The sequence below is a fragment of the Mesoplodon densirostris genome, chromosome X (genome assembly GCF_025265405.1).
Source record: "Mesoplodon densirostris isolate mMesDen1 chromosome X, mMesDen1 primary haplotype, whole genome shotgun sequence".
Classification (NCBI taxonomy): Eukaryota; Metazoa; Chordata; class Mammalia; order Artiodactyla; family Ziphiidae; genus Mesoplodon; species Mesoplodon densirostris.
The window spans coordinates 3,937,273-3,960,583 of NC_082681.1; the positions used below are offsets into that span (position 1 = coordinate 3,937,273).

At 54.2% G+C, this 23,311-nt stretch overlaps 3 protein-coding genes across 3 annotated transcripts; all 3 read left to right on the top strand.

Annotated features, from left to right (window-relative positions):
- The first annotated feature begins 3,770 nt into the window (after positions 1 to 3,770).
- LOC132482549 (melanoma-associated antigen 10-like) lies at positions 3,771 to 4,709 on the top strand. Its single transcript, XM_060087866.1, has 2 exons — positions 3,771 to 3,904; positions 4,022 to 4,709. The coding sequence occupies exons 1-2, from the start codon at positions 3,771 to 3,773 to the stop codon at positions 4,707 to 4,709; spliced, it is 822 nt and encodes a 273-aa protein (XP_059943849.1).
- Positions 4,710 to 11,692: 6,983 nt separating this feature from the next.
- LOC132482550 (melanoma-associated antigen 10-like) lies at positions 11,693 to 12,631 on the top strand. The gene is made up of 2 exons (XM_060087867.1): positions 11,693 to 11,826; positions 11,944 to 12,631. The coding sequence occupies exons 1-2, from the start codon at positions 11,693 to 11,695 to the stop codon at positions 12,629 to 12,631; spliced, it is 822 nt and encodes a 273-aa protein (XP_059943850.1).
- A 6,980-nt stretch (positions 12,632 to 19,611) lies between these two features.
- Positions 19,612 to 20,550, top strand: LOC132482635 (melanoma-associated antigen 10-like). The gene is made up of 2 exons (XM_060087947.1): positions 19,612 to 19,745; positions 19,863 to 20,550. The coding sequence occupies exons 1-2, from the start codon at positions 19,612 to 19,614 to the stop codon at positions 20,548 to 20,550; spliced, it is 822 nt and encodes a 273-aa protein (XP_059943930.1).
- Positions 20,551 to 23,311: the final 2,761 nt, after the last annotated feature.

The following is a 23,311-nucleotide window of genomic DNA, read 5'->3' on the forward strand; positions in this document are numbered from 1 at the left end:
CTGCCTCATCCTCTTGTGCCATGTGAGAAGATGGCTAGTTGATACAACTAGACAAGAAATCAGTCCATATAAAGAAGAGCTTTATTACTATTGCTTTATTACTCAGCTGTACAGAGGAACGAAATGGGTCGTTTGTAGAGACGTGGATGGATCTAGAGACTGTCATACAGAGTGAAGGAAGTCAGAGAGAGAAAAACAAATATCGTATATTAATGCATATGTGTGGAACCTAGAAAAATGGTACAGATGAACCGGTTTGCAGGGCAGAAACAGAGACACAGATGTAGAGCACAGACATATGGACACCAAGGTGGGAAAATGGTGGGGGCGGGGGTGGTGGTGGTGTGATGAGTTGGGAGATTGGGATTCACAAATGTACAATTTTATGTACAAAATGGGTAACTAATAAGAACCTGCTGTATAAAAAATTACATAAAATAAAATTCAAAAACTAAAAAAAACAAAAGAAATCAGAATAGGTTTATGACATTATCAGTCACAGTAGAAAACCACCTGTAAAGACAAATTGAGTTATTTGCCACAACGGGCTCTGCATCGCCAAGTTTGCTGCCCCAACTCCACAGCCTTGCAGGGAGGCCTTCCTATTGGTGGAAGGCCAATGGGCGTGTCTTTTGCTTCCTGAGGCGCCAAACCTTGGGACCTCAGGCCCTCAGTGCGCATGGCTACTGCTGCTCCCGTAGCAAAGCGCCTCCTCACGTGCTCTTGTCATCCAACCACTTTCTCTGTAAAGAGACGTCTAGAACTTTCTCCCTCATCTCCCTGGAGCTTCCGGGAGCACCCGGAAACCCACGTGGCGTTCGCACAGAGTGCCTGGGACCGTCAGCTGCAGAGTTCCTGGCTGCACTGCTGAGACGAGCTCTTCAGCCCCTTCTGAGCAGGACTCCGGAGTCATCCACAGAGTCAGAGCAAGTCAGGAGACAGGCGGGGGCTTTGCCGGGGGCTGGACTCCACAGGTACCGGGGGCCCTGGGAAGGAGTGGAGGTGGGGGGAGGGCTACGGGCTGCTCGGTTGGGAGTGGGGGAGCGGCGGCGGAGGGCAGCGGGTTGAAGGGGGGCTGAGGGAAGGGTCCCCCTGTGTTCGGGTCCGAGGGGAGGACCGCTGGCTGCTGGGGTGGCTGGTGGGGGGCGTTTTCGAGTCGGGGTGCAGAGGGTGGGGCTAATGGCTAAGCGTGGGGGGGCCGGAGGAGAGGGCTTCCTGCTGGATGGGTGGGTCCGGCTTTGGGGGCCAGAGGAGAGGACGACTGGCTGTGGGGGTGGGGAGGATGGGATGGGCGGGCCCCCGCCCCACGGGCTGACAAGGGAGGGGAGGGCTAACGGCTGCTGCGTGTGGCGGGAGGAAGGGGGAGGTACTCCTGGCTGAGGCGGGGGTCGATGGGGAGGACTCCCGGGCGCGGGTTCGGTAGTTGTTAGGGGAGCTCCCGCCGGGGCGGGGCGGGGCGGGGCGTGGGGTGGGGGGGAGGACGCTCGTGGCACGAATGGGGCTCGGGCTCCCGGGTGGGCGGGGGCACGAGGGGTGGGCTCTGCGTCTGGGGTGCGAGAGCTGAGAGCCCCTGGTGCTGAGGGTGCTCGGAGGCGAGAGAGGCACTCAGATGTCTGTTCATGAGGGGGCGCCAGCGGAGAGTCAAGGTGAGGAGTCGAGGGAGCGCTGAGGGACCCCCGCGGGATCATCTCAGCCCTGAGAAGCCCTGGGCTTGGTGGCCTGATGTGTTGTGCATAGATTCCCCCTGGGGGTCTCGGGACAGTGAAAGCCTTGGTGTGAGGGTCCGGCCTCGGGTGAACACAGGGGGCGTCCCCGGACCTGCCAGGGCTCGAGCTGAGGACTCTGAAGGAGGACAGAGGGGACGCCATTGATCCCCGCCCCTGCCATCAGCCCTGGGCAGTCCCGGGACGGAATGAGCACTTGGCAAGGAGTTTTGACTTCTGCCTCCAGGTCTCAGAGACACTGGGGACCTGGTGTAAGGGGCGGGGCCTAAAGAGGGCGGAGGGAAGAATCCCAGGACCTGCCGGGAGTCGAGGTGAGGAACCTGAGGGAGGAATGAGCGGACCCTGGACCCCAGAAGAGAGGGGGCCCTGGGGAGGCGATAGGGTGGGATGACCCCATGCAGCACTTCCTGACATCCGGGTCTCAGAGACCCTGGCGAGGGGTTAAAAGGGGCGGGGTCTCAGAGAGGCTGGGGAGGGGGTATAAGGGGCGGGGTCTCAGGCGGGCACAGGAGAGAATCCCAGGTCCTGCGTGGAGTCAAGGTGAGGGCCCTGAGGGAGGACTGAGTGCAGCCTGGACCCCAGAACAGAGCTGGCCCTGGGAGGCCATAGGGTGGGATGAGCACAGCAGCACATCCTGACATCCGGGCCTCAGAAAAGCTGGGGACCTGGGATAAGGGGCAGGGTCTCATGAGGGCAGAGGGTAAAATGTCAGGTCCCTGGTGGACTAAGGTTAGAGCCCTTAGGCAGGACTGAGGGGACCCTGAGAGAGGACAAAAAGGACCCACCAGATCCCCGCCCTGGCAGGTGGCCGTGGGAGGCCCCGGGGCGGGATGAGCACAGTAGGCCTGTCCTGACGTCCTGACGTCCGGGCCTCTGAGAGACTGGCGCCCTGGTAGAAGGAGCAGGGACTCACACTGGCAGACGGGACAATCCCAGGTCCTGCCCAGAGTCCAGCCTGCACGCGAGGAAGCAAGGATTGAGGACGTTAGACCCCAACACAGGGAGGGATGCTTTGCCCTTCCACGGGGGCCTTGGAGGCGCCAGAGCACGGTCAGCAGATGAGATGTTTCCTGACTTCTGGCTCAGGGTCCTCGGGAGGTCAGGTGTTTGGTGTGAGGGGTGAGGCTTCAGGTCCGCAGAGGGTGGACTCCCAGGATCCCGAGGGCGGACTGAGCAGACCCCCAGCCCTGGTACAGGGGCCTCCACAGAAACCTGCCCCTGTGGTCAGTGCTGGGAGGCCAGGCAGGATGTGAGGAGGAGGTGAGGACCCAGAACGTCCCCATCCTAGGACCCTCGGGAGGCCCTGGACAGGTGCGGCCACATGTGGGGCCCCCTCACTGCTTTCTGTTCAGACCCGGGGTCTTGTTCTGAGTTTCCCCTCAGGCCCACAAAGGGGAGAGTCCAGGCCCTTAAGGGGAACGGTGAGCACTACGAGCCAGCCCCGAGGAGACCACCCACCCGAGAACTCAGAACTGGGGGGATCTCACAGAGTCCGGCCCATCCCTCCTACCAGCACCGAGGGGCCCAGGGCTGTGCCACAGTCTACACAAGAGGTGCCCCCTCCATCCCTCTTACAGGGGCTCCAGGAACCGGGAGGCGAAGGCCCAAGTCTGAGGACCGTGTCCTCAGGCCACAGAGCAGAGGAGGCCCAGGCAGTGCCAGGAGTCAAGGGGAGGTGCGTGCCCTGAGTGTGTACCCAGGGGCTCCCCCTCCCAGAACAGAGGGGACCCCACAACACCCGAGTCACCCCACCGTCCTGTTCAGCCCCAGAACTTGGGGCCGTGCTGGCTGCACCCTGAGGAGCCCCCTCACTTCCTTCTTCAGGTTGGCAGGGGACAGGCCGCCCAGGAGGAGCGCCCCTGTGAGGCCCGAGGGCACCCCTGAAGACGAGACCTGTAAGTGACTCTTGTCAGAGCTGCCCGGGGTGCCTTTCTCCGCCGAGGCCGCTCACACGCCCTCTCTCCCCCAGGTCCGTGGTCCCTACCTGTCGCCCCTGCCCACACTCCCGTCGGCGGCCCGACCCCAGTCATCATGCCCCTGGTCGAGATGAGTGAGCTCCGCCAGCCGGAGGCAGACTTTCAGACCCCAGTCCCGGCCCAGGGCCTGGTGGAGGCACAGCTGTTGGGGGCTGAGGGGGAGGAGGCCGTATCCCCCTCGTCCTCCTCTTCTTACTCTGACCTGTTCCTGGGCACCTCGGAGGAGGTGGCTGATGCTGGAGAACCCAGTCCCCCCCAGAGCCCCTCCCCCACTGCCAGGGCCACCCCTCCATGGAGCCAATGTGAAGACGACGGCCTCAGCCCCCAAGATGAGGAAGGGCCGAGCACCTGGCATGACCAGGAAGATGTGCTCCAACATGCTCTATGTCAGAAGGTGGATGAACTGGTGGCGTTCCTGCTGTTCAAGCATCAGACCAAGGAGTCGACCACAAAGGCAGAAATGCTGACCATCCTCAAAGATTACCAGGACCACTTCCCCATGGTCTTCAGGCGAGCCTCCGAGGACATGCGGCTGATCCTTGGCCTCGACGTGAAGGAAGTGGACCCCAGCAATCACTCCTATGTCCTCGTCCCCACCCTGGGCCTCACCTACGATGGGATGCTGAGTGACAGGCCGAGCATGCCCAAGACCGGCCTCCTGGTGCTGCTCCTGGGCCTGATCCTCCTGGAGGCCGACTCTGTTGCCCCTGAGGAGGTGGTCTGGGGAGCACTTAGCAAGATAGATGTGTGTGCCGGGAGGGAGCACTACATCTATGGGGAGCCCAGGGAGCTCCTCACCAAAGTGTGGGTGCAGGAGGGCTACGTGGAGTACCGGCAGGTGCCCCACAGCGACCCCGCCCGCTACGAGTTCCTCTGGGGTCCCCGGGCCTACGCGGAGACCAGCAAGTGTCAGGTCCTGGAGCATCTGCACAGGGTCAGTGAATGGGATCCCAGGTCCTTCCCATCCCTGTCTGCAGAGGGTGTGAGCGACGAGGAACAGGGAGCCTGAGCCAGAGCAGCAGCCAGGCTCCTTCCAGGCCCGCGTCCAGCAGCTTCTCCTGTGGGGCAGGAAGGGAGGCTGATCCTTCACTCTGAGTTTGAAGAGGGAGTGGTCAGCCTTCTAAGCAGTGAGGGCCCGGGCAAGTTGGGGCAACCCGGTGTAGCATCTTTGTTTTCCTGTTTTCTAAGATGACATGGAAATTCATCTGTTTCCTTTAGTGATTTTTCAAATGTTGTTCTTTTTCATAGAAGATGTTTTAAATGCCAATACTTTGTATTTTTTATACAATTTTTAAAGGTTACATTCAATTTACAGTTGTTACCAAATATTGGCTCTACTCCCCGTGTTGTACAATACATCCTTGTAGCCCGTCTTACACCCCAAAGTTTGTGCCTCCCAGTCCTCCATCCCTGTAGTGCCCCTCCCTCATCCCTACTGATAAGCACTAGTTTGTTCTCTGTATCTTTGAGTCTGCTTCTTTTTTGATATATTCACTAGTTTGTTGTATTTTTTAGATTCCACATATGAGTGATATCGTGCATTATTTGCCGTTCCCTTAAGTAAGTCTGACTTACTTCACTTAGCATGTTGCCCTCCAAGTCCATCCATGTTGCTGCAAAAGGCAAAAGGCAAAAGTTTGTTCCTTTTTTATGGCTGAGTAGTAGTCCATTGTACATATATAGTACCTGTTCTTTATCCATTCATTTGTCGATGGACACTTAGGTAGCTTCCGTATCTTTGCAATTGTAAATAATGCTTCTATGAGCATTGGGGTGCATGGATCTTTTCGAATTAGTGGGGTTTTGAGGGGATATATATATACCCAGGAGTGGAATTGCAGGATCCTATGGTAGTTCTGTTTTTAGTTTTTTGAGAAACCTCTATGCTGTTTTCCCCAGTGGCTGCACCAATCTACATTCTCCCAACAGCGTACAAGGGTTCCCTTTTCTCCACATCCTCACCTACATTTGTTATTTGTGTTCTTTTCCATGATAGCCATTCTGACTAGGTGTGAGGTGATATCTCTTTGTGGATTTGACTTGCAGTTGCCTGATGATTAGTGATGTGGAGGATCATTTCATGTGCCTGTTGGCCATCTGCATTTCCTCCTTGAAAAAATGTCTATTCAGTTCTTCTGCCCATGTTTGTAATTGGGTTGTTTGTTTTCTTGATGTTGAGTTGTATGAGCTGTTTATATATATTGGATATTAATCCTTTGTCAGTCACTTCAGCTGCAAATCTTTTCTCCCATTCAGTAGGTTGTCTTTTAGTTTTGTCAGTGGTTTCCTTTGTTGTGCAAAAAAGCTTTTAAGTTTAGTTAGGTCCCATTTGTTTATTTTTCCTTTTACTTCTTTTCCTTAGGAGATAGATCCAAAAACATATTGCTGTGATTTATGTCAAAGAGTGTTCTGCCTGTGTTTCCCTCTAGGAGTTTTATAGTATCCGGTCTTACATTTAGGCCTGTACCCTATTTTGCATTTATTTTTGTTTATGCTGTTGGACAATGGTCTAATTTCATTCTTTTACATGTAGCTGTTCAGTTCTCTCAGCACCACTTATTGAAGAGACTGTCTTTTCTCCAGTGTCTACTGTATTCCTGCCTAGTTTGTTGTAGATTAATTGACCATAGGTGCGTGGGTTTATTTCTTTGCTTTCTATCCTGTTCCATTGATCTATTTGTCTGTTTTTGTGCCAGTACCATACTGCTTTGATTACTGTAGCTTTATACTGTAGTGTGAAACCAGGGAGTATGATTCCTCCAGCTCTGTTGTTCTTTCTCAAGATTGTTTTGGCTCTTCAGGGTCTTTTGTGTTTCCATAGAAAATTTAAAATTATTTGTTCAAATTCTGTGTAAAATGCCAAGAGTATTTTCATAGGAATTGCATTGATTGCAGTTCTGTAGGTTGACTTGAGTAGTATGGTCATTTTAACACTACTGATGCTTCCAATTCAAGAATGCAATGTTATCTTTCCATCTGTTTGTGTTGTCTTCAGTTTCTTTCATCACTGTTATACTTTTCAGTGTACAGGTCTTTTGCCTCCTTAGGTAGGTTTATTCCTAGGTATTCTATCATTGTGATGCAATGGTAAATGAGATAGTTTCCTTAATTTCTCTGATACTTTGTTTTTAGTGTATACAAAGGCAACTGATTTCTGTATATTAATAATAGTATTTAATAAGCTTCAGTTTCTACGTTTGTGAATGGTATTGACCACATATATTTGTACTGATCCAATACAAGGCTGAATTTTGGTATTTGTAAAATCAACTGGGAAACATTCCTTCATAGTTTGTGATCCCAACCTAGATAACACAGCATTGCAATAGGAGTTTACTTGGAAATGTGAAAGTAATTACCAGTACAATTCATGGCCACCGGGTTGTTCTTCGGGACACCACGTCGTCGGCTCAGTGGTGCGTGCCCTGCTGTGGGACTGTCCTGTGCCCACCACAGGGCAGGGCCAGGCCCCAGGCATGTGGGCCATAGGGGGAGGGGCTTCCCTGAGGGGAGCAGGCATTGCCAGCACACATCGTCCTGGAGAGAGGCCACATGTGGGGCCCTCAGGAAGGGAGACTGGGGGGGGGATGGAGGGCCGATGGGTGGGGTGTAGCGGAGGCACCTTGTTGGGGACCCCGGGGGGGGGGAACCCGTGGGGTCCGGTGGCCGTTAGAAGTTCCTCTCTGTGTTATCATGCCCTCCGTTCAATGGTTTCAGTCAATGTTTCTCTTTAATAAATTTCTCGGAACGTTTCAGCTGAGTGTGGCCTCCGCAGTGGGCAATGGAGGGAAAGGATTGCTGCGGGTGAGGGTGGGGGTCCAGAGTCGGATTCCTGCTCAGCACCTGTGGGACACCTCTCCAGTGAGAGGGTAGGCTAGGCACTTTGCAGACCCAGACATGGTGAGGGTTCTTCTTCCATTTCATAGGTGAATTGTAAAGTTTTAGCGAAAACTGATAATTGCCTGAAAAGGCAGTAGAGAAGTTAAAATGTAAATGAAAAACTTGATTATCTCAGCAGGAAAAAGGGAACATAGGAGCAACAATAGTTGGACTGACAGTGCTACGGACTGAATATTTGTAATCCTCTCCCCCTCATTCACCTGTGAAATTCTAACCCCCAAAGGGATGGGATTTGGAGGTGGGGCGCTGGGAAGTGATTAGCCCATGCTGGGGGAGCCCTCATGGATGAGATTAGCTCCCTTATAAAAGAGACCCCAGACAGCTGCCTCATCCTCTTGTGCCATGTGAGAAGATGGCTAGTTGATACAACTAGACAAGAAATCAGTCCATATAAAGAAGAGCTTTATTACTATTGCTTTATTACTCAGCTGTACAGAGGAACGAAATGGGTCGTTTGTAGAGACGTGGATGGATCTAGAGACTGTCATACAGAGTGAAGGAAGTCAGAGAGAGAAAAACAAATATCGTATATTAATGCATATGTGTGGAACCTAGAAAAATGGTACAGATGAACCGGTTTGCAGGGCAGAAACAGAGACACAGATGTAGAGCACAGACATATGGACACCAAGGTGGGAAAATGGTGGGGGCGGGGGTGGTGGTGGTGTGATGAGTTGGGAGATTGGGATTCACAAATGTACAATTTTATGTACAAAATGGGTAACTAATAAGAACCTGCTGTATAAAAAATTACATAAAATAAAATTCAAAAACTAAAAAAAACAAAAGAAATCAGAATAGGTTTATGACATTATCAGTCACAGTAGAAAACCACCTGTAAAGACAAATTGAGTTATTTGCCACAACGGGCTCTGCATCGCCAAGTTTGCTGCCCCAACTCCACAGCCTTGCAGGGAGGCCTTCCTATTGGTGGAAGGCCAATGGGCGTGTCTTTTGCTTCCTGAGGCGCCAAACCTTGGGACCTCAGGCCCTCAGTGCGCATGGCTACTGCTGCTCCCGTAGCAAAGCGCCTCCTCACGTGCTCTTGTCATCCAACCACTTTCTCTGTAAAGAGACGTCTAGAACTTTCTCCCTCATCTCCCTGGAGCTTCCGGGAGCACCCGGAAACCCACGTGGCGTTCGCACAGAGTGCCTGGGACCGTCAGCTGCAGAGTTCCTGGCTGCACTGCTGAGACGAGCTCTTCAGCCCCTTCTGAGCAGGACTCCGGAGTCATCCACAGAGTCAGAGCAAGTCAGGAGACAGGCGGGGGCTTTGCCGGGGGCTGGACTCCACAGGTACCGGGGGCCCTGGGAAGGAGTGGAGGTGGGGGGAGGGCTACGGGCTGCTCGGTTGGGAGTGGGGGAGCGGCGGCGGAGGGCAGCGGGTTGAAGGGGGGCTGAGGGAAGGGTCCCCCTGTGTTCGGGTCCGAGGGGAGGACCGCTGGCTGCTGGGGTGGCTGGTGGGGGGCGTTTTCGAGTCGGGGTGCAGAGGGTGGGGCTAATGGCTAAGCGTGGGGGGGCCGGAGGAGAGGGCTTCCTGCTGGATGGGTGGGTCCGGCTTTGGGGGCCAGAGGAGAGGACGACTGGCTGTGGGGGTGGGGAGGATGGGATGGGCGGGCCCCCGCCCCACGGGCTGACAAGGGAGGGGAGGGCTAACGGCTGCTGCGTGTGGCGGGAGGAAGGGGGAGGTACTCCTGGCTGAGGCGGGGGTCGATGGGGAGGACTCCCGGGCGCGGGTTCGGTAGTTGTTAGGGGAGCTCCCGCCGGGGCGGGGCGGGGCGGGGCGTGGGGTGGGGGGGAGGACGCTCGTGGCACGAATGGGGCTCGGGCTCCCGGGTGGGCGGGGGCACGAGGGGTGGGCTCTGCGTCTGGGGTGCGAGAGCTGAGAGCCCCTGGTGCTGAGGGTGCTCGGAGGCGAGAGAGGCACTCAGATGTCTGTTCATGAGGGGGCGCCAGCGGAGAGTCAAGGTGAGGAGTCGAGGGAGCGCTGAGGGACCCCCGCGGGATCATCTCAGCCCTGAGAAGCCCTGGGCTTGGTGGCCTGATGTGTTGTGCATAGATTCCCCCTGGGGGTCTCGGGACAGTGAAAGCCTTGGTGTGAGGGTCCGGCCTCGGGTGAACACAGGGGGCGTCCCCGGACCTGCCAGGGCTCGAGCTGAGGACTCTGAAGGAGGACAGAGGGGACGCCATTGATCCCCGCCCCTGCCATCAGCCCTGGGCAGTCCCGGGACGGAATGAGCACTTGGCAAGGAGTTTTGACTTCTGCCTCCAGGTCTCAGAGACACTGGGGACCTGGTGTAAGGGGCGGGGCCTAAAGAGGGCGGAGGGAAGAATCCCAGGACCTGCCGGGAGTCGAGGTGAGGAACCTGAGGGAGGAATGAGCGGACCCTGGACCCCAGAAGAGAGGGGGCCCTGGGGAGGCGATAGGGTGGGATGACCCCATGCAGCACTTCCTGACATCCGGGTCTCAGAGACCCTGGCGAGGGGTTAAAAGGGGCGGGGTCTCAGAGAGGCTGGGGAGGGGGTATAAGGGGCGGGGTCTCAGGCGGGCACAGGAGAGAATCCCAGGTCCTGCGTGGAGTCAAGGTGAGGGCCCTGAGGGAGGACTGAGTGCAGCCTGGACCCCAGAACAGAGCTGGCCCTGGGAGGCCATAGGGTGGGATGAGCACAGCAGCACATCCTGACATCCGGGCCTCAGAAAAGCTGGGGACCTGGGATAAGGGGCAGGGTCTCATGAGGGCAGAGGGTAAAATGTCAGGTCCCTGGTGGACTAAGGTTAGAGCCCTTAGGCAGGACTGAGGGGACCCTGAGAGAGGACAAAAAGGACCCACCAGATCCCCGCCCTGGCAGGTGGCCGTGGGAGGCCCCGGGGCGGGATGAGCACAGTAGGCCTGTCCTGACGTCCTGACGTCCGGGCCTCTGAGAGACTGGCGCCCTGGTAGAAGGAGCAGGGACTCACACTGGCAGACGGGACAATCCCAGGTCCTGCCCAGAGTCCAGCCTGCATGCGAGGAAGCAAGGATTGAGGACGTTAGACCCCAACACAGGGAGGGATGCTTTGCCCTTCCACGGGGGCCTTGGAGGCGCCAGAGCACGGTCAGCAGATGAGATGTTTCCTGACTTCTGGCTCAGGGTCCTCGGGAGGTCAGGTGTTTGGTGTGAGGGGTGAGGCTTCAGGTCCGCAGAGGGTGGACTCCCAGGATCCCGAGGGCGGACTGAGCAGACCCCCAGCCCTGGTACAGGGGCCTCCACAGAAACCTGCCCCTGTGGTCAGTGCTGGGAGGCCAGGCAGGATGTGAGGAGGAGGTGAGGACCCAGAACGTCCCCATCCTAGGACCCTCGGGAGGCCCTGGACAGGTGCGGCCACATGTGGGGCCCCCTCACTGCTTTCTGTTCAGACCCGGGGTCTTGTTCTGAGTTTCCCCTCAGGCCCACAAAGGGGAGAGTCCAGGCCCTTAAGGGGAACGGTGAGCACTACGAGCCAGCCCCGAGGAGACCACCCACCCGAGAACTCAGAACTGGGGGGATCTCACAGAGTCCGGCCCATCCCTCCTACCAGCACCGAGGGGCCCAGGGCTGTGCCACAGTCTACACAAGAGGTGCCCCCTCCATCCCTCTTACAGGGGCTCCAGGAACCGGGAGGCGAAGGCCCAAGTCTGAGGACCGTGTCCTCAGGCCACAGAGCAGAGGAGGCCCAGGCAGTGCCAGGAGTCAAGGGGAGGTGCGTGCCCTGAGTGTGTACCCAGGGGCTCCCCCTCCCAGAACAGAGGGGACCCCACAACACCCGAGTCACCCCACCGTCCTGTTCAGCCCCAGAACTTGGGGCCGTGCTGGCTGCACCCTGAGGAGCCCCCTCACTTCCTTCTTCAGGTTGGCAGGGGACAGGCCGCCCAGGAGGAGCGCCCCTGTGAGGCCCGAGGGCACCCCTGAAGACGAGACCTGTAAGTGACTCTTGTCAGAGCTGCCCGGGGTGCCTTTCTCCGCCGAGGCCGCTCACACGCCCTCTCTCCCCCAGGTCCGTGGTCCCTACCTGTCGCCCCTGCCCACACTCCCGTCGGCGGCCCGACCCCAGTCATCATGCCCCTGGTCGAGATGAGTGAGCTCCGCCAGCCGGAGGCAGACTTTCAGACCCCAGTCCCGGCCCAGGGCCTGGTGGAGGCACAGCTGTTGGGGGCTGAGGGGGAGGAGGCCGTATCCCCCTCGTCCTCCTCTTCTTACTCTGACCTGTTCCTGGGCACCTCGGAGGAGGTGGCTGATGCTGGAGAACCCAGTCCCCCCCAGAGCCCCTCCCCCACTGCCAGGGCCACCCCTCCATGGAGCCAATGTGAAGACGACGGCCTCAGCCCCCAAGATGAGGAAGGGCCGAGCACCTGGCATGACCAGGAAGATGTGCTCCAACATGCTCTATGTCAGAAGGTGGATGAACTGGTGGCGTTCCTGCTGTTCAAGCATCAGACCAAGGAGTCGACCACAAAGGCAGAAATGCTGACCATCCTCAAAGATTACCAGGACCACTTCCCCATGGTCTTCAGGCGAGCCTCCGAGGACATGCGGCTGATCCTTGGCCTCGACGTGAAGGAAGTGGACCCCAGCAATCACTCCTATGTCCTCGTCCCCACCCTGGGCCTCACCTACGATGGGATGCTGAGTGACAGGCCGAGCATGCCCAAGACCGGCCTCCTGGTGCTGCTCCTGGGCCTGATCCTCCTGGAGGCCGACTCTGTTGCCCCTGAGGAGGTGGTCTGGGGAGCACTTAGCAAGATAGATGTGTGTGCCGGGAGGGAGCACTACATCTATGGGGAGCCCAGGGAGCTCCTCACCAAAGTGTGGGTGCAGGAGGGCTACGTGGAGTACCGGCAGGTGCCCCACAGCGACCCCGCCCGCTACGAGTTCCTCTGGGGTCCCCGGGCCTACGCGGAGACCAGCAAGTGTCAGGTCCTGGAGCATCTGCACAGGGTCAGTGAATGGGATCCCAGGTCCTTCCCATCCCTGTCTGCAGAGGGTGTGAGCGACGAGGAACAGGGAGCCTGAGCCAGAGCAGCAGCCAGGCTCCTTCCAGGCCCGCGTCCAGCAGCTTCTCCTGTGGGGCAGGAAGGGAGGCTGATCCTTCACTCTGAGTTTGAAGAGGGAGTGGTCAGCCTTCTAAGCAGTGAGGGCCCGGGCAAGTTGGGGCAACCCGGTGTAGCATCTTTGTTTTCCTGTTTTCTAAGATGACATGGAAATTCATCTGTTTCCTTTAGTGATTTTTCAAATGTTGTTCTTTTTCATAGAAGATGTTTTAAATGCCAATACTTTGTATTTTTTATACAATTTTTAAAGGTTACATTCAATTTACAGTTGTTACCAAATATTGGCTCTACTCCCCGTGTTGTACAATACATCCTTGTAGCCCGTCTTACACCCCAAAGTTTGTGCCTCCCAGTCCTCCATCCCTGTAGTGCCCCTCCCTCATCCCTACTGATAAGCACTAGTTTGTTCTCTGTATCTTTGAGTCTGCTTCTTTTTTGATATATTCACTAGTTTGTTGTATTTTTTAGATTCCACATATGAGTGATATCGTGCATTATTTGCCGTTCCCTTAAGTAAGTCTGACTTACTTCACTTAGCATATTGCCCTCCAAGTCCATCCATGTTGCTGCAAAAGGCAAAAGGCAAAAGTTTGTTCCTTTTTTATGGCTGAGTAGTAGTCCATTGTACATATACAGTACCTGTTCTTTATCCATTCATTTGTCGATGGACACTTAGGTAGCTTCCGTATCTTTGCAATTGTAAATAATGCTTCTATGAGCATTGGGGTGCATGGATCTTTTCGAGTTAGTGGGGTTTTGAGGGGATATATACCCAGGAGTGGAATTGCAGGATCCTATGGTAGTTCTGTTTTTAGTTTTTTGAGAAACCTCTATGCTGTTTTCCCCAGTGGCTGCACCAATCTACATTCTCCCAACAGCGTACAAGGGTTCCCTTTTCTCCACATCCTCACCTACATTTGTTATTTGTGTTCTTTTCCATGATAGCCATTCTGACTAGGTGTGAGGTGATATCTCTTTGTGGATTTGACTTGCAGTTGCCTGATGATTAGTGATGTGGAGGATCATTTCATGTGCCTGTTGGCCATCTGCATTTCCTCCTTGAAAAAATGTCTATTCAGTTCTTCTGCCCATGTTTGTAATTGGGTTGTTTGTTTTCTTGATGTTGAGTTGTATGAGCTGTTTATATATATTGGATATTAATCCTTTGTCAGTCACTTCAGCTGCAAATCTTTTCTCCCATTCAGTAGGTTGTCTTTTAGTTTTGTCAGTGGTTTCCTTTGTTGTGCAAAAAAGCTTTTAAGTTTAGTTAGGTCCCATTTGTTTATTTTTCCTTTTACTTCTTTTCCTTAGGAGATAGATCCAAAAACATATTGCTGTGATTTATGTCAAAGAGTGTTCTGCCTGTGTTTCCCTCTAGGAGTTTTATAGTATCCGGTCTTACATTTAGGCCTTTACCCTATTTTGCATTTATTTTTGTTTATGCTGTTGGACAATGGTCTAATTTCATTCTTTTACATGTAGCTGTTCAGTTCTCTCAGCACCACTTATTGAAGAGACTGTCTTTTCTCCAGTGTCTACTGTATTCCTGCCTAGTTTGTTGTAGATTAATTGACCATAGGTGCGTGGGTTTATTTCTTTGCTTTCTATCCTGTTCCATTGATCTATTTGTCTGTTTTTGTGCCAGTACCATACTGCTTTGATTACTGTAGCTTTATACTGTAGTGTGAAACCAGGGAGTATGATTCCTCCAGCTCTGTTGTTCTTTCTCAAGATTGTTTTGGCTCTTCAGGGTCTTTTGTGTTTCCATAGAAAATTTAAAATTATTTGTTCAAATTCTGTGTAAAATGCCAAGAGTATTTTCATAGGAATTGCATTGATTGCAGTTCTGTAGGTTGACTTGAGTAGTATGGTCATTTTAACACTACTGATGCTTCCAATTCAAGAATGCAATGTTATCTTTCCATCTGTTTGTGTTGTCTTCAGTTTCTTTCATCACTGTTATACTTTTCAGTGTACAGGTCTTTTGCCTCCTTAGGTAGGTTTATTCCTAGGTATTCTATCATTGTGATGCAATGGTAAATGAGATAGTTTCCTTAATTTCTCTGATACTTTGTTTTTAGTGTATACAAAGGCAACTGATTTCTGTATATTAATAATAGTATTTAATAAGCTTCAGTTTCTACGTTTGTGAATGGTATTGACCACATATATTTGTACTGATCCAATACAAGGCTGAATTTTGGTATTTGTAAAATCAACTGGGAAACATTCCTTCATAGTTTGTGATCCCAACCTAGATAACACAGCATTGCAATAGGAGTTTACTTGGAAATGTGAAAGTAATTACCAGTACAATTCATGGCCACCGGGTTGTTCTTCGGGACACCACGTCGTCGGCTCAGTGGTGCGTGCCCTGCTGTGGGACTGTCCTGTGCCCACCACAGGGCAGGGCCAGGCCCCAGGCATGTGGGCCATAGGGGGAGGGGCTTCCCTGAGGGGAGCAGGCATTGCCAGCACACATCGTCCTGGAGAGAGGCCACATGTGGGGCCCTCAGGAAGGGAGACTGGGGGGGGGATGGAGGGCCGATGGGTGGGGTGTAGCGGAGGCACCTTGTTGGGGACCCCGGGGGGGGGGGAACCCGTGGGGTCCGGTGGCCGTTAGAAGTTCCTCTCTGTGTTATCATGCCCTCCGTTCAATGGTTTCAGTCAATGTTTCTCTTTAATAAATTTCTCGGAACGTTTCAGCTGAGTGTGGCCTCCGCAGTGGGCAATGGAGGGAAAGGATTGCTGCGGGTGAGGGTGGGGGTCCAGAGTCGGATTCCTGCTCAGCACCTGTGGGACACCTCTCCAGTGAGAGGGTAGGCTAGGCACTTTGCAGACCCAGACATGGTGAGGGTTCTTCTTCCATTTCATAGGTGAATTGTAAAGTTTTAGCGAAAACTGATAATTGCCTGAAAAGGCAGTAGAGAAGTTAAAATGTAAATGAAAAACTTGATTATCTCAGCAGGAAAAAGGGAACATAGGAGCAACAATAGTTGGACTGACAGTGCTACGGACTGAATATTTGTAATCCTCTCCCCCTCATTCACCTGTGAAATTCTAACCCCCAAAGGGATGGGATTTGGAGGTGGGGCGCTGGGAAGTGATTAGCCCATGCTGGGGGAGCCCTCATGGATGAGATTAGCTCCCTTATAAAAGAGACCCCAGACAGCTGCCTCATCCTCTTGTGCCATGTGAGAAGATGGCTAGTTGATACAACTAGACAAGAAATCAGTCCATATAAAGAAGAGCTTTATTACTATTGCTTTATTACTCAGCTGTACAGAGGAACGAAATGGGTCGTTTGTAGAGACGTGGATGGATCTAGAGACTGTCATACAGAGTGAAGGAAGTCAGAGAGAGAAAAACAAATATCGTATATTAATGCATATGTGTGGAACCTAGAAAAATGGTACAGATGAACCGGTTTGCAGGGCAGAAACAGAGACACAGATGTAGAGCACAGACATATGGACACCAAGGTGGGAAAATGGTGGGGGCGGGGGTGGTGGTGGTGTGATGAGTTGGGAGATTGGGATTCACAAATGTACAATTTTATGTACAAAATGGGTAACTAATAAGAACCTGCTGTATAAAAAATTACATAAAATAAAATTCAAAAACTAAAAAAAACAAAAGAAATCAGAATAGGTTTATGACATTATCAGTCACAGTAGAAAACCACCTGTAAAGACAAATTGAGTTATTTGCCACAACGGGCTCTGCATCGCCAAGTTTGCTCCCCCAACTCCACAGCCTTGCAGGGAGGCCTTCCTATTGGTGGAAGGCCAATGGGCGTGTCTTTTGCTTCCTGAGGCGCCAAACCTTGGGACCTCAGGCCCTCAGTGCGCATGGCTACTGCTGCTCCCGTAGCAAAGCGCCTCCTCACGTGCTCTTGTCATCCAACCACTTTCTCTGTAAAGAGACGTCTAGAACTTTCTCCCTCATCTCCCTGGAGCTTCCGGGAGCACCCGGAAACCCACGTGGCGTTCGCACAGAGTGCCTGGGACCGTCAGCTGCAGAGTTCCTGGCTGCACTGCTGAGACGAGCTCTTCAGCCCCTTCTGAGCAGGACTCCGGAGTCATCCACAGAGTCAGAGCAAGTCAGGAGACAGGCGGGGGCTTTGCCGGGGGCTGGACTCCACAGGTACCGGGGGCCCTGGGAAGGAGTGGAGGTGGGGGGAGGGCTACGGGCTGCTCGGTTGGGAGTGGGGGAGCGGCGGCGGAGGGCAGCGGGTTGAAGGGGGGCTGAGGGAAGGGTCCCCCTGTGTTCGGGTCCGAGGGGAGGACCGCTGGCTGCTGGGGTGGCTGGTGGGGGGCGTTTTCGAGTCGGGGTGCAGAGGGTGGGGCTAATGGCTAAGCGTGGGGGGGCCGGAGGAGAGGGCTTCCTGCTGGATGGGTGGGTCCGGCTTTGGGGGCCAGAGGAGAGGACGACTGGCTGTGGGGGTGGGGAGGATGGGATGGGCGGGCCCCCGCCCCACGGGCTGACAAGGGAGGGGAGGGCTAACGGCTGCTGCGTGTGGCGGGAGGAAGGGGGAGGTACTCCTGGCTGAGGCGGGGGTCGATGGGGAGGACTCCCGGGCGCGGGTTCGGTAGTTGTTAGGGGAGCTCCCGCCGGGGCGGGGCGGGGCGGGGCGTGGGGTGGGGGGGAGGACGCTCGTGGCACGAATGGGGCTCGGGCTCCCGGGTGGGCGGGGGCACGAGGGGTGGGCTCTGCGTCTGGGGTGCGAGAGCTGAGAGCCCCTGGTGCTGAGGGTGCTCGGAGGCGAGAGAGGCACTCAGATGTCTGTTCATGAGGGGGCGCCAGCGGAGAGTCAAGGTGAGGAGTCGAGGGAGCGCTGAGGGACCCCCGCGGGATCATCTCAGCCCTGAGAAGCCCTGGGCTTGGTGGCCTGATGTGTTGTGCATAGATTCCCCCTGGGGGTCTCGGGACAGTGAAAGCCTTGGTGTGAGGGTCCGGCCTCGGGTGAACACAGGGGGCGTCCCCGGACCTGCCAGGGCTCGAGCTGAGGACTCTGAAGGAGGACAGAGGGGACGCCATTGATCCCCGCCCCTGCCATCAGCCCTGGGCAGTCCCGGGACGGAATGAGCACTTGGCAAGGAGTTTTGACTTCTGCCTCCAGGTCTCAGAGACACTGGGGACCTGGTGTAAGGGGCGGGGCCTAAAGAGGGCGGAGGGAAGAATCCCAGGACCTGCCGGGAGTCGAGGTGAGGAACCTGAGGGAGGAATGAGCGGACCCTGGACCCCAGAAGAGAGGGGGCCCTGGGGAGGCGATAGGGTGGGATGACCCCATGCAGCACTTCCTGACATCCGGGTCTCAGAGACCCTGGCGAGGGGTTAAAAGGGGCGGGGTCTCAGAGAGGCTGGGGAGGGGGTATAAGGGGCGGGGTCTCAGGCGGGCACAGGAGAGAATCCCAGGTCCTGCGTGGAGTCAAGGTGAGGGCCCTGAGGGAGGACTGAGTGCAGCCTGGACCCCAGAACAGAGCTGGCCCTGGGAGGCCATAGGGTGGGATGAGCACAGCAGCACATCCTGACATCCGGGCCTCAGAAAAGCTGGGGACCTGGGATAAGGGGCAGGGTCTCATGAGGGCAGAGGGTAAAATGTCAGGTCCCTGGTGGACTAAGGTTAGAGCCCTTAGGCAGGACTGAGGGGACCCTGAGAGAGGACAAAAAGGACCCACCAGATCCCCGCCCTGGCAGGTGGCCGTGGGAGGCCCCGGGGCGGGATGAGCACAGTAGGCCTGTCCTGACGTCCTGACGTCCGGGCCTCTGAGAGACTGGCGCCCTGGTAGAAGGAGCAGGGACTCACACTGGCAGACGGGACAATCCCAGGTCCTGCCCAGAGTCCAGCCTGCACGCGAGGAAGCAAGGATTGAGGACGTTAGACCCCAACACAGGGAGGGATGCTTTGCCCTTCCACGGGGGCCTTGGAGGCGCCAGAGCACGGTCAGCAGATGAGATGTTTCCTGACTTCTGGCTCAGGGTCCTCGGGAGGTCAGGTGTTTGGTGTGAGGGGTGAGGCTTCAGGTCCGCAGAGGGTGGACTCCCAGGATCCCGAGGGCGGACTGAGCAGACCCCCAGCCCTGGTACAGGGGCCTCCACAGAAACCTGCCCCTGTGGTCAGTGCTGGGAGGCCAGGCAGGATGTGAGGAGGAGGTGAGGACCCAGAACGTCCCCATCCTAGGACCCTCGGGAGGCCCTGGACAGGTGCGGCCACATGTGGGGCCCCCTCACTGCTTTCTGTTCAGACCCGGGGTCTTGTTCTGAGTTTCCCCTCAGGCCCACAAAGGGGAGAGTCCAGGCCCTTAAGGGGAACGGTGAGCACTACGAGCCAGCCCCGAGGAGACCACCCACCCGAGAACTCAGAACTGGGGGGATCTCACAGAGTCCGGCCCATCCCTCCTACCAGCACCGAGGGGCCCAGGGCTGTGCCACAGTCTACACAAGAGGTGCCCCCTCCATCCCTCTTACAGGGGCTCCAGGAACCGGGAGGCGAAGGCCCAAGTCTGAGGACCGTGTCCTCAGGCCACAGAGCAGAGGAGGCCCAGGCAGTGCCAGGAGTCAAGGGGAGGTGCGTGCCCTGAGTGTGTACCCAGGGGCTCCCCCTCCCAGAACAGAGGGGACCCCACAACACCCGAGTCACCCCACCGTCCTGTTCAGCCCCAGAACTTGGGGCCGTGCTGGCTGCACCCTGAGGAGCCCCCTCACTTCCTTCTTCAGGTTGGCAGGGGACAGGCCGCCCAGGAGGAGCGCCCCTGTGAGGCCCGAGGGCACCCCTGAAGACGAGACCTGTAAGTGACTCTTGTCAGAGCTGCCCGGGGTGCCTTTCTCCGCCGAGGCCGCTCACACGCCCTCTCTCCCCCAGGTCCGTGGTCCCTACCTGTCGCCCCTGCCCACACTCCCGTCGGCGGCCCGACCCCAGTCATCATGCCCCTGGTCGAGATGAGTGAGCTCCGCCAGCCGGAGGCAGACTTTCAGACCCCAGTCCCGGCCCAGGGCCTGGTGGAGGCACAGCTGTTGGGGGCTGAGGGGGAGGAGGCCGTATCCCCCTCGTCCTCCTCTTCTTACTCTGACCTGTTCCTGGGCACCTCGGAGGAGGTGGCTGATGCTGGAGAACCCAGTCCCCCCCAGAGCCCCTCCCCCACTGCCAGGGCCACCCCTCCATGGAGCCAATGTGAAGACGACGGCCTCAGCCCCCAAGATGAGGAAGGGCCGAGCACCTGGCATGACCAGGAAGATGTGCTCCAACATGCTCTATGTCAGAAGGTGGATGAACTGGTGGCGTTCCTGCTGTTCAAGCATCAGACCAAGGAGTCGACCACAAAGGCAGAAATGCTGACCATCCTCAAAGATTACCAGGACCACTTCCCCATGGTCTTCAGGCGAGCCTCCGAGGACATGCGGCTGATCCTTGGCCTCGACGTGAAGGAAGTGGACCCCAGCAATCACTCCTATGTCCTCGTCCCCACCCTGGGCCTCACCTACGATGGGATGCTGAGTGACAGGCCGAGCATGCCCAAGACCGGCCTCCTGGTGCTGCTCCTGGGCCTGATCCTCCTGGAGGCCGACTCTGTTGCCCCTGAGGAGGTGGTCTGGGGAGCACTTAGCAAGATAGATGTGTGTGCCGGGAGGGAGCACTACATCTATGGGGAGCCCAGGGAGCTCCTCACCAAAGTGTGGGTGCAGGAGGGCTACGTGGAGTACCGGCAGGTGCCCCACAGCGACCCCGCCCGCTACGAGTTCCTCTGGGGTCCCCGGGCCTACGCGGAGACCAGCAAGTGTCAGGTCCTGGAGCATCTGCACAGGGTCAGTGAATGGGATCCCAGGTCCTTCCCATCCCTGTCTGCAGAGGGTGTGAGCGACGAGGAACAGGGAGCCTGAGCCAGAGCAGCAGCCAGGCTCCTTCCAGGCCCGCGTCCAGCAGCTTCTCCTGTGGGGCAGGAAGGGAGGCTGATCCTTCACTCTGAGTTTGAAGAGGGAGTGGTCAGCCTTCTAAGCAGTGAGGGCCCGGGCAAGTTGGGGCAACCCGGTGTAGCATCTTTGTTTTCCTGTTTTCTAAGATGACATGGAAATTCATCTGTTTCCTTTAGTGATTTTTCAAATGTTGTTCTTTTTCATAGAAGATGTTTTAAATGCCAATACTTTGTATTTTTTATACAATTTTTAAAGGTTACATTCAATTTACAGTTGTTACCAAATATTGGCTCTACTCCCCGTGTTGTACAATACATCCTTGTAGCCCGTCTTACACCCCAAAGTTTGTGCCTCCCAGTCCTCCATCCCTGTAGTGCCCCTCCCTCATCCCTACTGATAAGCACTAGTTTGTTCTCTGTATCTTTGAGTCTGCTTCTTTTTTGATATATTCACTAGTTTGTTGTATTTTTTAGATTCCACATATGAGTGATATCGTGCATTATTTGCCGTTCCCTTAAGTAAGTCTGACTTACTTCACTTAGCATGTTGCCCTCCAAGTCCATCCATGTTGCTGCAAAAGGCAAAAGGCAAAAGTTTGTTCCTTTTTTATGGCTGAGTAGTAGTCCATTGTACATATATAGTACCTGTTCTTTATCCATTCATTTGTCGATGGACACTTAGGTAGCTTCCGTATCTTTGCAATTGTAAATAATGCTTCTATGAGCATTGGGGTGCATGGATCTTTTCGAATTAGTGGGGTTTTGAGGGGATATATATATACCCAGGAGTGGAATTGCAGGATCCTATGGTAGTTCTGTTTTTAGTTTTTTGAGAAACCTCTATGCTGTTTTCCCCAGTGGCTGCACCAATCTACATTCTCCCAACAGCGTACAAGGGTTCCCTTTTCTCCACATCCTCACCTACATTTGTTATTTGTGTTCTTTTCCATGATAGCCATTCTGACTAGGTGTGAGGTGATATCTCTTTGTGGATTTGACTTGCAGTTGCCTGATGATTAGTGATGTGGAGGATCATTTCATGTGCCTGTTGGCCATCTGCATTTCCTCCTTGAAAAAATGTCTATTCAGTTCTTCTGCCCATGTTTGTAATTGGGTTGTTTGTTTTCTTGATGTTGAGTTGTATGAGCTGTTTATATATATTGGATATTAATCCTTTGTCAGTCACTTCAGCTGCAAATCTTTTCTCCCATTCAGTAGGTTGTCTTTTAGTTTTGTCAGTGGTTTCCTTTGTTGTGCAAAAAAGCTTTTAAGTTTAGTTAGGTCCCATTTGTTTATTTTTCCTTTTACTTCTTTTCCTTAGGAGATAGATCCAAAAACATATTGCTGTGATTTATGTCAAAGAGTGTTCTGCCTGTGTTTCCCTCTAGGAGTTTTATAGTATCCGGTCTTACATTTAGGCCTGTACCCTATTTTGCATTTATTTTTGTTTATGCTGTTGGACAATGGTCTAATTTCATTCTTTTACATGTAGCTGTTCAGTTCTCTCAGCACCACTTATTGAAGAGACTGTCTTTTCTCCAGTGTCTACTGTATTCCTGCCTAGTTTGTTGTAGATTAATTGACCATAGGTGCGTGGGTTTATTTCTTTGCTTTCTATCCTGTTCCATTGATCTATTTGTCTGTTTTTGTGCCAGTACCATACTGCTTTGATTACTGTAGCTTTATACTGTAGTGTGAAACCAGGGAGTATGATTCCTCCAGCTCTGTTGTTCTTTCTCAAGATTGTTTTAGCTCTTCAGGGTCTTTTGTGTTTCCATAGAAAATTTAAAATTATTTGTTCAAATTCTGTGTAAAATGCCAAGAGTATTTTCATAGGAATTGCATTGATTGCAGTTCTGTAGGTTGACTTGAGTAGTATGGTCATTTTAACACTACTGATGCTTCCAATTCAAGAATGCAATGTTATCTTTCCATCTGTTTGTGTTGTCTTCAGTTTCTTTCATCACTGTTATACTTTTCAGTGTACAGGTCTTTTGCCTCCTTAGGTAGGTTTATTCCTAGGTATTCTATCATTGTGATGCAATGGTAAATGAGATAGTTTCCTTAATTTCTCTGATACTTTGTTTTTAGTGTATACAAAGGCAACTGATTTCTGTATATTAATAATAGTATTTAATAAGCTTCAGTTTCTACGTTTGTGAATGGTATTGACCACATATATTTGTACTGATCCAATACAAGGCTGAATTTTGGTATTTGTAAAATCAACTGGGAAACATTCCTTCATAGTTTGTGATCCCAACCTAGATAACACAGCATTGCAATAGGAGTTTACTTGGAAATGTGAAAGTAATTACCAGTACAATTCATGGCCACCGGGTTGTTCTTCGGGACACCACGTCGTCGGCTCAGTGGTGCGTGCCCTGCTGTGGGACTGTCCTGTGCCCACCACAGGGCAGGGCCAGGCCCCAGGCATGTGGGCCATAGGGGGAGGGGCTTCCCTGAGGGGAGCAGGCATTGCCAGCACACATCGTCCTGGAGAGAGGCCACATGTGGGGCCCTCAGGAAGGGAGACTGGGGGGGGGATGGAGGGCCGATGGGTGGGGTGTAGCGGAGGCACCTTGTTGGGGACCCTGGGTGGGGGGACCCGTGGGGTCCGGTGGCCGTTAGAAGTTCCTCTCTGTGTTATCATGCCCTCCGTTCAATGGTTTCAGTCAATGTTTCTCTTTAATAAATTTCTCGGAACGTTTCAGCTGAGTGTGGCCTCC

Excerpts from the sequence above, each read along its gene's own strand:
- LOC132482549 (XM_060087866.1), top strand. The coding sequence starts at position 3,771 with ATGAGTGAGCTCCGCCAGCCGGAGGCAGACTTTCAGACCCCAGTCCCG. Across the intron at positions 3,905-4,021 it reads TCCTCTTCTTACTCTGACCT|CCCCCAAGATGAGGAAGGGC; the intron begins GTTCCTGGGCAC and ends CGACGGCCTCAG.
- LOC132482550 (XM_060087867.1), top strand. The coding sequence starts at position 11,693 with ATGAGTGAGCTCCGCCAGCCGGAGGCAGACTTTCAGACCCCAGTCCCG. Across the intron at positions 11,827-11,943 it reads TCCTCTTCTTACTCTGACCT|CCCCCAAGATGAGGAAGGGC; the intron begins GTTCCTGGGCAC and ends CGACGGCCTCAG.
- LOC132482635 (XM_060087947.1), top strand. The coding sequence starts at position 19,612 with ATGAGTGAGCTCCGCCAGCCGGAGGCAGACTTTCAGACCCCAGTCCCG. Across the intron at positions 19,746-19,862 it reads TCCTCTTCTTACTCTGACCT|CCCCCAAGATGAGGAAGGGC; the intron begins GTTCCTGGGCAC and ends CGACGGCCTCAG.